Consider the following 13,437-nt stretch of genomic DNA (forward strand, 5'->3'; position numbering starts at 1 on the left):
TATGCCTTATGTCAATCCTTGGCCAGATAATTGGAAAATTGTATCATATCGTTCCACTGGAAATTCGTGCACAACTGAGGAATTTCAAATAATGAACAATATCTTGCACTTGTCCAGTACTGTGTTCTTCTGAATCAACCAATACTGATACTAAGCAGTACCCATGGAAAATGTCCACATTGGTTTTGAATAACAGGAAGGGAACCTGTTTGGAGAAGGAGTTTTTAATGCCTTGGCCGGGAAAATGGGTATAAAAAAACTATTGGTATGCAAAATATCGTACAGGTTCCGCAATTCAAACCATTTCAACTGTTTTCTTTTGCCAGTATTTGGTTGAGTAAGGCATTATTGGCCACTGCTGTGTAGGTAGAGGCAAGCATTAGGGGTTGTGGGCACAAGGATTCCAGGCAAAAGAAAATATTTAAAAATAACCTAAACCCTACCTTCGTTTGCACATAATCAGGGATTTTAAACCATTTTTCAAACAGAGCATCAAGCTATAGAAGAAATGTGAAATCATTCAACGTATAATTTAGCTGAGAGTAATAATGAAACAAGAAGACCACTTCTTTCAAATTATAAGAATTTGAAAATCATTCAAATCTGAACTAGGGAATAAAATAATAGATCTAACTACATCAACCACACACCACTAATTTTATATAAGACTTTAAATCTTGTTTAAAATTAGAAGGATGTGGAAGATTGAAAGAAATACCAATCTTCGAATATGGAAACGCCTCAATTAATAAAACATTTTTCTTTTACAGAGGCCAAGGGTAAAGATACAACAAGAACGCCTGGACGGCAAACAACATAATTCTCTATCAGCACGATCAATGCTTCCATGGGTGGATCTGTTGATCTCCGACTTGTACAAATAGTCATCAAATATATTTACTGGAGATATATGAAACCGAAGTTTAAACCATTTTACAGCAGCGTACGTAAGCTTTCAACACTGTCCAGATCCTTCATCATTGTGACGTCACTTATCTTCACTCTGATGAAGGATCTGGACAGAGTCGAATGCCTAGGTACGCTCCTAAACTCTTTTATGCAGTAAATGGTTTAAACTTTGGTTTCATATATTTACTAGCTGCACAGTTGAAACTTTTCAATATATACTTGAGAACTTGCGATTATAGCACATTCCCTTTCATTTTAGTCACTTCCATGGTATTTTGTGGCACACATTTAAATTTTGGTATAACATGCAATAATCATAATCATCAGTTATACTCAGTATAATAAATTAAAAAATTATATCAACTGGAAAAAGACATAGAATGGTAAATAGAGTAAGATCATCATTGACGGTGATCATGCAACACTCTGCCAATAAATGAAACTGAAGGAGTGAATACAAGTCATACGCTAAAAATATAAAAAACCACCAGAGGAGAAAATTTGGAAAACATGCAAAATTAGGTAAGTGATTAGTAAAGGCTTTAGTTAATAGATGGCAGCAGCAGTATTGTGAGTAAGAGCAGTTTGGCAGTGGGTGGCGGTGAAATTGATATGTGGACGAGTCCATTATGGTGATTGATTAGTTAATTTGATGCGATTCTGGGTAGAGGGGGTGGACTTTACACGATGATTTGTTATCGTCTTTGGAGAGGTCGTGGCAGATGACAACCAGGCTATTTCAGGGACAACAAGGCCATTTTGGTATTCGGTCATATAACTCACAAACACTAGATAAACTTGTTCATAAGCTAAGCTGTGCATTCACAATGATGTTGGCATAATCAATATTTTGGAGTGTTCTTATTTTGCTGCACATGAAAATTGTGTTCACACTCATTTGTAAGAATGGACCGAATGTTATCAAAACAGATGCCTTTAAACATCAACAGATGTAAAAGTGACTTAAAAGTTTTCTTCTGATACAAATGCTTTTTTGAACAGTTATACAAAAGGATAATATTGTGTGCAACGGTCAAGTCAAAAGTAAATTTAGGATTTTATTATAAGACAATCATATATAAAAATGAGTGGTATTGACTAGCAAGGCAAAGTGGAAAGTCAAAGGGAAAATTAATCTAGTGAATGCATTTTTTTGAAAAGTTGCTCCACATTTTCAGAAAATTTTTCATATGGACTTTTCAAGTTTGTAACGGTAAATTCTTACCACAAACATGTATACTGTTCATGACAGTTATGCTATATTTTCACTTCGACCAACCACTAAAAATTTGTGGTGTCATATCTTAGATAGGGCAGAGATAGTACAAGGACCAACCATACTACTGCTGCAACTGGCAAGACCACATACGAGATTAACTAAAGCCTTTAGTGATATATGATAAGGCAAGGACAGAGTTAGAGCAAAACATCATGCAATAAATTTAGAGTTGTTTTGAGTGATATAATTGTCAAATTACAAGGCCATTGGACTGCAACAAAAACGTACTAAGATTTTTAACCCTAATATTCTTTGCATCTCTCTAAAACTACAAAATGAGTCGAAATTATCCAAAATTTTGATAACTCCATCATTAAACATTTAGTACGTGAAATACACTTCGAGTGACAACTCTTGGCTTTTTTACTCAACAGCTGTATTGCATGATGTATGTTCATGAGGTGAAGAAACAATAAGAATATTTTTTATGGATAGAATAAATCGAACCCCAGTCAGTCAAATTCATTGACTTTCGTCAACTCGAAAAACACCTTTCTAGCATGCGAGAGAGTACTTTAAATGAATGCAATTTATTGTGGAATCAAACATTAACAAGTAAGCTAACAGTTATTTGGCTTAAGAGAGGAAATATAAAGACCTTTCACAGCTGCAGTAGTTTTAAAGTTGAATAATATATTAAAGCTTTTTTCAAAGCAGTTTTGTGTTATGCACACTAAACAGAGGATGTTATGTCAGATCAGTAGACTAGACAAGGCATTTTTGGATTGTCTAATCTTAAGAAAAAATGGACACTTAAAAATTGGCAAAACATGCTTTTAATTCGCAAATCATAAGGTGTATTTTGCAATATCATCCAAAGCGAAAAATTTAGTTAATGATAAAAACTGTAGAAATTATCATATAATGCATTTTCATGATTGTGTTCTTTACCTGAAACCAGTTATGGTTCATAAACCAGCTCTGCAAAGGATGACAGATAAATAAAATGCACAGTAGGAAGAATGAGAATTTTAGAACAGGATGATACAAAATGACAAGGTTTTGTGGTTTTCCTAAAGAAAGACTTCAATTAGAGCCAGACAATTCTTTAGCATGGGTTGGAACATTTATTAGAAAAACAATAGGGGGTGACTGTAACTTCCACAAGGTTACAATGGCTGTTCACAGGCATGACAGATGGAAGGAATCAGTGAAGAATGGAACAAGAAAAAGAAGAAAAAAGGAAAGCATGCAAAACAGATCTGGTATTTTTTCAGTTTAAAATTTAACTCTTACACATACGCTTTTGAAATTTTACTCCGAAATGCGGACCAGCTTAAAAATTTACTGAATGAATTTTTGAATTCACCATAATAAATTATTATTTAACTATCCATTCCTTAATTTTAACTATTATTCTACTACTTTCAGGTCTTTGTGTCATGATGCTCACTACATGACATAATGCACTGCATCATGCACAAGCCGCAATGCGTTCTAACATCAAGAAATGGAATTTTAAGCCATTGTTTTGTAGGAAATTGGTCATAGCAAAAACAATTGGTTGAAGACAATTGTTCAAACACATAAGCACCATGAAAATAGAATTCCTTGATATTATTAATTCATTGAACACAGAAGCTCCAACAGCTGAGAACAAACAAGGTTCATTACCACTGGCACTGTTGGTACTTCCTGCAAATAAAACACGGCTTACAATTTGCAGGAAGACTATCAAAGAAAAACATGCCCTTGTCGCCACGATAAAGGAGTTGTTGTGCCTGATCCAAATCGGATTTTTCTCCTAATAAACCAAGAATGTAGAACAACTGAATTAATGATTCTGGCCTTTAGGCACATAACAGTCTAATCAAAAGAAAGTGACTCCTTGTAGTTTCTTGTAAACTTGTAATTCCTGTAAGGCATGCACAAATGGCTGCTGTGGGTGTATAGCTTTTGTATTAAACAGTGACCAAGTGCAGCGCTGACATATTTTATCATTGGTGGCTGTTCACATGATTTCATTTTGCCAACAAAAATGATTTTTGTAGTAGATTTGTTAGTGGAGCCCATTAGCCACGTTAGCATGTCAACAGCTCTTGGCGGGCATCAGCAATTTACAGCAGGCTTCCAATTACATGCAGTTTATGATGTGTAATGGCGGACTTCCCTAAAATAAATAAAATCACATTTGACAACTAAAAAAACAGAGAAAAAAAACTAAGCAGAATAAACTGGTCAGCTGGTTGTTTCATCGAATAACTGATATTTTTAAACCGGGTGACAAAATTGAAATAAGTTTTTGGATAGAGCTACATTCGCAAGCTTTTCTTACTGAAGACTTTGAATCAACACCTCCTCAGTCAGCAGAGGCCAGAACAAAAATCCCCAACTTTATGTCTAGTTACGCAGATGAATTGATAAGTAACCAAGGTTACCAAGCAGAAATCGACAATAACTTATTCATGCGCGTGAGTAACAGGACGCAAAATCTGGAAATTTTGCCCAAACGTCAACCAAGTCCTCAAAGGAGTATTAATGGCAAGTGTCCTATAAAGACGGCGTCCACTCAATTAATTATAGTCTGCTATAATACATAACTCAAATGAAAGAAACCCTTAACCTTAAACCTACAAGTTCACAAAACCATGCCAGAAAGGTGTAATGCAAGTCATTCACAAATCATCAAAGTAAAAGGTACGCATGATCAATTACCCCAAAACAGACCCAAAAAAACCTAACCCGACTATTTAAATATCACCTCAGAGAAACAAGTTGCTTCTACTTCAACATCAGATGAGACAGTATCACCAACTTATAGAAAATGTTATGGTGTTATATCATACGATTGATAGATGTGATATGTTAGACGTTACTGTGCCATATCATTGCATGTTGTGCCAAGGTAATATACATAATTTTATTTGTTATGAAGGAGAATGGATTTTAGCTCTACTGCCATTCTTTTAACATGAGGCAAATCATACTCATTTGACAGAAATGGGATTTTATGTGGTGACTTAAATGATTTAGTGTTTAGCTTTCAATCTGCAGCCTTCCTTGCAAAGAATCTGGAATTTGCCCAAAAAAACGTCATCCTAAAGTTCCATGATGTCTTTTTTCGAGGTGAATAAACAACACAATCTTGATGACTATGAATGAGTTTGGCAAAATTAGTACAAATCAATTTATTCAGTTTATGGGTAAATCATTGATGTAAGATGCTGGTACATTCAAAAAGATGATTTTGCAGCCAAGAGCATAGTATGCACATTTAGAGAGGTCATCATTTCATGGCTAAATCAGGATCTGACTAGCTAATCAGCTCAAGCTTATGCTATACCATACTGTCCAATGGCTGAGCTATGTGTCACCGCTTGACAAATCAGCAATCCTTATGATCTGCTTTAGCTTGACGACTAACCTGTTTCTCTGAGATGAGGTAAGAAAGGAGCAAAATACATAACTTGGAACTCAAACTTTTTTACATGACCATAAATATGTACATGACTATGTACATGAGAAAGTATGTACCTGTCCTTTTGGTCGTTGGTGGTCCTTGCCAGTTAAAGAGCAATAGAAATGGCTGCCCATGAACAACCCGCCTAACGTCAGTAGGCAGGTGAATATGGCTGCCAGACTAATGCCACTTTGGACTATTGATAATGAACAAGCTGAAATGATGAGAAGAAGATGTGAATAATATGTCAATGAAAGATGGAGAGCCACGGATACAGAAGGTCTGATACTTTGAAATCTTAGGTAAACAATGTAAAACTTTTCCCAACCCCCAAAATGAGGGGGGTATACCCCTGGAATTGGAGTTGAAAACTGACAATGCTCACAGCTAAATGTACGTCAAAATTATTTTATGTGATTTCATGGCCATTTTGTGGCCGCAACAAAACATTCATTAAAACATTTTTTTATCTATTGTGACAGCAATATCCTAGAACCAACCTAGAAAACATTTAACAGCATTTTGCAATGAGGAAAATTTAACCTGATCAAGTATAAAGTATACTCTACATTTCTTTATTAAAACAGTTTGTCCTAAGCTAGTATCTATTTTGTATAAAGAGACTCAGTGTGATTAATGTACAATCAAAAAGCACTATTCTGGCTTATTAATTACCTGCATGGACAAGAAAACCTGCAGCCAAGTCAGAAATACAAATGCCCTGTAACATAATGGACCCCACTAAGTGAGTCACAAGTTTACAGTTTGTGAGCCGCCAGGTCGGCAAAAGTACTTTTTCAGAATGCACAATTATGGTCTATTATGTTTCCATACTTACCTTGAATCAAATACAGCTTTCATGTCACAGAAATCCACCATCAATTTCTCCAACAACACCCTGCAGTTTCTCCCAACCCTCACTTACAATGACTTACCTACAATCTGAATAACAAAATACACAATGCTGGCCATAAGCGCCCATCGAATCACATCTCTATCCACTGACTGCACTGTACTCCAAAATACAATTGATAAGCCTGAAAGACAGATGACAAAAGATATGTTAGTTTTATACACCATCCACGCCAAGAACACTGAAAGCAATCATGGAATAACCGACTAACCTTTGGCTCTTTGATAAGGAAGGTCAGGACTGGCTTGTACTTGTTATTTCTCATCATCTTACAAGTTACTTCAGGCTGTTGGTTACAAGCCAGTGCCAGTAGGAAGTTGGAATTCTCATAGTGAGGTTTCATTGAAATATCAGACTTACTTAGTAAAGCAGCTCCATAAAGTCTTACTGGTAGTATGGCATTCCCACCCTCAGGCGTCTCAAACGTTAAATTAAACAGATTGCTTGGGAAGGACAACGCCTGAAACAAAGAAATCCAATGAGTATCCCTAAAGGTATAGAGCATACAAGTAACTAATCAAGAGTGCAAGTTGCAAGGCAAGTAAAGTCAAAATTATGATCAGTTTGAAGTTTATTGCATTAAACCCACAAAACTTACCCATAACGACACCACAGAAAACATGGTAGCCACCAGCACCTGCCATATTCGAAGTCCCCGAGGAAGCTTTACATATAGATTTTCACTATGTCCAAGGATTTGACTAAGCTGAAACGAAAATAAGTAAATACTGTTAAATTTTGATGAAGGAAGCAAAGCCTCGATGACTAAAACTTAAGCTACCCAAAGGAGTTGGAGGGCAGATCGGTCTATAACAATTGCAGTTGTACAGAAGAACATTTCAGATTCTGACTGATGAGCTGTTGAACTGACATAACAAACACTTCTTTATTTTACCAAACAAGCCAACATGTTTCCCCAATATTTTTATGTTGGCATCACCGAGGGCTTATCACATGCGCAAATATAAATTGATGCCACTCAGAATACAGTCAGTAAATTCAAAACTAATAAGCGAAGCAACCCATTAAATCTTGCAGCTAATATCACAAGATCATTATGGCATCCCAACAGGAAGCCATACACCGCACTAAGGATGTAGTCAGAGGTTGTGAAACCTCATACTGGCCATCAATATGACCATACCACTTATCCACTAAACACCAGCAGAGGCAGATAAAATGGGGAAAGGAAGTGTACTGTAAACTGCTGAATTTTAGCAGGAAGTTGTACCTTCACAGAGACGTGAATAACCACGATTGGCAAAATAAAGATACTGAAATTTTATGGAAAAATCATAAGAAATAAGTAGAAGTAAAAACCATTAAGATTATATTGCAAACTTCCAAAAATAAAGAGCCTCATATCTTTGGCGGTTTACAGTATCAACACAGTGCAAAACCTTGGCAGTTTACAGTTCATGTGCACTTCTGCAACAAGAAACATTTCAACTGGTCTGGCAATTTTGACAGCCTCTGTACCAAGGGAACTTTCACTTTGAAAAAAGTGTCTTCAGGTACCCGTTTCCTTACAACAAGATATGGCCATTAGTGCTGGAAACTCTTCTGTATCTAGGAAGAAAGGCCATCAGGCATTCGCTAACAGCATCATGAACCTATAATTGCATTTCTAATTTAATAGATATAATAGATTTATGAACACTGCCATAAGCAGTTATAGAGTTATAGCTGTGGCACCTTGACTGCATTAAACTGGAGGCATCATTCAGCTGCTATCATGATTCTTCTCTTCACTGTATCAGCGTTTTAGATTTGTAAACAAATCGAACAGTTTTACCTTAGATCTGTGTACATCGCCATCATCTGTCTCTCCCACACCTAGGAGCTTCCTAGTTTTCAATCGACTATGTAAATCACCGCTACTGTGTTTTCTGTAAGTAGAGAAATGATAATAGCATAAGAAATTGTCCAAAGATAGAATCACAAAAGACTAAACCACCCTTTTAGACATTTTCATACAATTAGCAGGTACAGTATCCAATCACATCCATGCTTACCCAAATTTAGCAAATTACCACATGAAAGGAGCACTAATGATGCGCTCTACTTTATGAAATGTATCAAGTCATATCAGGAACCACCATTGCTTTTATTTTTGGAGAGTTTAAACGATGACTTTTACTGACCAAGCTCTATCCTGCCTACAAGTACAATAAGTTGTTTCAAAAGAAAGGGTCATCTCTTTTATGTACCTTTAATAATGAGATAGAGAAATCACTTGGAGCCATACTGGAGCTCATTTATGTGAGGCTAAAGTGGAGCCAATTATACGATCTAATTGAAGTCTTTAAACCACCATTAACATCGGATGCTTCAGGGGAAATTCCCCCTTGTGTAATTTACAGTTCATTAGTGTATTTTATCATGAGCGCGATTGTCATGATTGTCATGATTGTAACGTGTTACACACAATCATGAGTATATGAGTACGACTGAGTGCGGTTCTAACTTCGAATAGTGATGTTAGTAGCGGTGCTGATCATGTTGAATAGCTTTAGTTACTGCATTGTTTTTGAAGAACGAGTAAAAATCTGATTGTGCGACGAAATCCAGATATGTACAGAAAAAGACAGAAACACTTCCACATGGATGATGTCCTTACAGACGTTTAGTTTTCTACCATTCATGCAGACTTCGGGACAGAGAAAAGACATAGATAGATGGCCCTTTGACAAAATGGAAGACTTCCTTCACCAACACACACTCTACCTTTAAGAGGATTCTAAATCAGCAGCAAAAGCGCTCAATCATGCATTAGCTAGTTCACCTTGATGGCCAATCATGCCAAAGTTAATCTACCATGTTTGGGGAAAAAGCGATGCTTTTAGTGCTGGAAAGAGGCATGAATGTCAGGATGATTATGCCAGCTTGAGCTGACATGGAAAACACGGTTGTGGGAAGCCCTGTGCTTCTGCTTGGTTGTGGTTGCGTAGGATGTGACGAGTCCAAGGAAATGCTAAGACAAGAAAAAGGGTTGATAAGTTTCCTTAGAGACGATCGTGGTTGATAAAGTAGCTTCTTATGCTTCATTTAAGTGAATGGACGACTTAGAGTCGATCGTGGTTGATAAACTAGCTTCTTATGCTTCATTTAAGTGAATGGACGACAAACTTGACAGTAACATTGGCTCCCCTTCCTCCTTATGATAAATGAAAGCAAAACAATATAGATATACATACATTCATCAAAAATGGCAAACATAGATGCAACTCTTCATCTATCAAATCTATCTAACATGTCCTATGGTGTGTTCACACTGGATGCGAATTGAAACCGAATTCCGTAGAGCGCTCTCCGGAATACGAATTGGTTAATCCAGTTTCAGAACGGTCGCGTCACACTGGCCCGAATACGCATTCAAATCGGTTTAAAACGCGCCACACTCAATGCGTACTAACGACGCGCCATCTATAAATACATCAGTTAACTAGTTCGGAGCGCTAGTTCCCGCGGTCAAAGGTCACTTTCCATGCGCCGGGCGCATGCGCAGTGCGATCGAAATTCTTAATTCGTATCAAGCGCGTCACACTTGAAATCTCAATACGGTTTCGTTGATTCGGATTAGCTGATTCGCATTCAATTCGGTTTAAGAACCGTGTTGGTTAAAGCGGATTGAGATCGGTATGAACCGAATTGAGTGTGACGCCCCAATACGTATCAACGTTTTAATTCGAATTCAATTCGTGTTAAAACCCCAGTGTGACCACGGCATAAGCTGTTCAGAAAATCCACACAATATCGGGTGCACACGCCACATAACAAGAGGAAGCCCGATTGCCCATCCCACAGCTTCCTGTAAACGTGCACAGTTTGTATGAGAAGCAATACAAACACCTCAGCAAAAACCTACTTGTCCACATTAGGCCGTGACCTTATCAGCAGGTATCTTGAGATAAACAAGAGGACAGATTCACATCCACGTATTAAAGGCTACAGGCAATTCATGTTGACTAACATGGTACAACAAACATATCACAGACATACCCTGCAGAAGAAAGCCTTTAAACCAAATCTTTGATCGACATTCGCCTTCAATTTTGGGATATTAATATTCCAGCACTTTCACTGATGCTATTATCTATTCGTCTACTTCTTCTTCTCCTCGATGACCACCCAGCCTTGTGGGATGCAAACAAGATTGGTCAAAATTTGTTATTCCTGATATACGTAAGTGCACCTTTTACAAGATTCTGATCAGTACATTTCCTGAGATAGGACTGGTAAAAGACAGATAAGGCAGAAAATAAATGCGATTGAGTAGGGTCAGTGTCATGTGAAAATATGAATGCTGGGCATCAAATAATTGCCCGATTGCTACATCACAAGCGACACCCTCATGCATAATCATCCACACTTTCAATCAAGTACCCAGTACGAACTTGACACTAACGAAGGAAATTTTAGCCAAGATTGATCGTCTGATCATGTTATGGTTGATGAAACCCGATCATCATCGCTGTTTCCCTGAGCCACATTAAGTAAGCTCATCAGTCATGACCATACACAACTTCAACTGGTCTCCTAGCTGTCCCCTGACGTTGTCATAGAGGAATAATGTTTTCTATAAACCTTTAGAAGATTAAATGGGTTGACCTCATCTGTTGTGGATGCAGAACAATTTCACCAAGAGAATGGAAGGGATTTTTATTTAGAAGAAGTTGGTGTTGTGATTGGTAAGGTTTGTGATACGCAAATTATTGGCGTTACAATATCAGCCTTTAACTGAACAAACCAACTAATTCATCATGTTATTTGGGTGATAGATAATTTCTTGGGTTCCTCAAACTCCTCTGCCTGCGAAATATATTTCCTTAGCTGAAAATAAAGTAGTCCTTTACCAGCATCAACAACAACACAACATAACCAAGTCAGTGTGAAATTGGTACAATATGTCACCGAAAGCCATAATCCGACAAAATGTACGGGGTGGAAAACATATTTGACTTGATATCAGAAACCACTAGATTCTTTTTAAGTTAGGAAGCATGAGAAATCCCTAGGCAACTGCATGAAAAGTACATGCCATACTAATCCTCTTTGCAGGTTGAAGGAAAAACAAACAGAAAAAAGTAAAAGAAGACCAATTTTAGCAGGCAACCCTCAACAACAATATCATATGAAAACAAACACCCATAGCAATCCCTTCATTAAATGTATGTAGTTGGTGTAATTCTACATAAGGAACTCTTGGACAGAATGCATCTGGCCTGACCATGGAGTCATGGGATATCCTCAGAGACAATGAGAAGGAACAGAACACAGTTTTACAGAAAGATGATAGAACAAGTCATACCTGTTAAAGAGTATCCTATACAGCTGATTCATGCTTGTAAAGCAAAACTCTGAATGATGTTGATTTTTGCTCTCCGCAAACTTGCTTCGACGAAGCATAAGGTCCTCCTTATCCATAGTGGGCATACTGCGATCCTTTTCACGGTGCATAATGAAACACCAACTCAAACCAAAAAACTCAAAGCACTTTTGAAAACACAAATCAATGTGTTTTTTAACTGACAGAAAACCAAAGAAATCTATTGAGGATTAATACTGAAGTTTACAAATCTCAAATTTAAACACCCCATGGTCTCACATGTTGTAATTATAATCCTAGTGTTGTAAGAAAATACAACTTTGGTCTCCAAGGTAACCCCACAACATTTCACTTAGCACGGTTTTCCACGGATCGCTAATAGTGCAAAATGTTGTATTTCTGAAGCTGTTTGATGTCTTTATCAATGCTTTTTATCAGCATTTGTTGAACATAATGTTATTCTTTGGCCGTTGGAAATCCATAGAAAACCATCAAATTATATCCTCCATTTCATCCAAAATCGATGCTCCATGTTTCATCATTTTTCGGATAAGTCAGATTCGATCAATGAAACAAGAATTGGATGTGTCCCACGCCTTTTCATAAATATGTTTCTTATCATAAGATATCATCTTGAGAATTCAAATATCTTGGGACATTCTTCACCTTAAGTTATTCATCTAAAGAGGTTTATCACAGATAGATCTAACACACATTATTTATCATCGGAAGCTATATCCATCACTTATAAGCTTTTCTTCAAAACATGTTATCTTGGATAGAGCTGATACATGTTCCTTGTCCTCTGAGGCTGCTACTAGTAGCATATCCATTCATACCAGTTACCTCGGATAGATGTTATACATGTTTTTCATTGTAAAAAGTTATATCCTGCATTTGTGAATCCTTTGAACACGTTGGGTTAAAATAAGCTACTCCGTTGTTGAGTGAGGCGGTCTTCCAGTCAAGATGGAAAATGATATTGGAAACTAAAGTTACTCTTATTTCTAGTTGTGTTTCAGTCAATAATTTTACTGGATACAAAAAGAACAATACATATGTCAGAATAACATTCTCAGTAAAGTTACTTGTCCTGACAAGTGAGAAAGTAAAATAACAAAGAGATAAAGGAAAATATAAACCATGGAGAGAAATCCAAATCCAATGATATCCAACAAGAGGACAAAGTCAGCACATGATTACGAACTTCAGTGCTGTGCCCGACTACAGACGCATACTAGCTCTGTTCTAACAGTCTCAGCCGCGCTGAGTGATGCAGCTATTTGATTATAACTTGCTGTCGGCAACAATCCTCCTAACACGACGGCCTTGTAGCTATGCAGTACAAGCAGGATGAGAGAAATATTGCGTCTGATGTCATTTGATGTTTAGGTGACATAGACAAGATGTGACAGGACATTTCACAATCGAAGCTCACTTTGTGCAGGTTTCAGAAATATCAGATTCAGTTATCAACAAGGGCCTTCATCCAAAGACGAATTTAAACTGAATAAAGATGTCGCAGGCAGAGACATTTTGTACAGGTAAGGTCATGGAGTAGCGCTGAAGTGCCCTGCAAACAAGAATTGTTTTGTTACACTGAATGA

The 13,437-nt window shown here is 37.1% G+C and overlaps 1 protein-coding gene across 11 annotated transcripts in view; it reads right to left on the bottom strand.

Annotated features, from left to right (window-relative positions):
- The window catches only part of LOC135493029 (tumor protein p53-inducible protein 11-like), a 176,264-nt gene that overhangs the window by 7,541 nt on the left and 155,286 nt on the right, over positions 1-13,437 (bottom strand). For 6 of the 11 annotated variants that reach the window (XM_064779783.1, XM_064779782.1, XM_064779781.1 and 3 more), the window contains 4 exons: positions 8,297-8,390; positions 7,100-7,207; positions 6,862-6,961; positions 6,524-6,625 (listed from right to left, as the gene is read on the bottom strand). In XM_064779783.1, the coding sequence (XP_064635853.1) occupies positions 6,524-6,625; positions 6,862-6,961; positions 7,100-7,207; positions 8,297-8,390 (404 nt within the window). Of the gene's footprint in view, positions 1-443; positions 498-3,079; positions 3,110-5,662; positions 5,803-6,523; positions 6,626-6,861; positions 6,962-7,099; positions 7,208-8,296; positions 8,391-11,812; positions 12,847-13,437 lie in introns of those variants that run through there. The other 5 variants (XM_064779780.1, XM_064779784.1, XM_064779786.1 and 2 more) reach the window with 5 other exon arrangements.

This window comes from Lineus longissimus, chromosome 8, assembly GCF_910592395.1.
Source record: "Lineus longissimus chromosome 8, tnLinLong1.2, whole genome shotgun sequence".
In the NCBI taxonomy this organism is placed as follows: Eukaryota; Metazoa; Nemertea; class Pilidiophora; order Heteronemertea; family Lineidae; genus Lineus; species Lineus longissimus.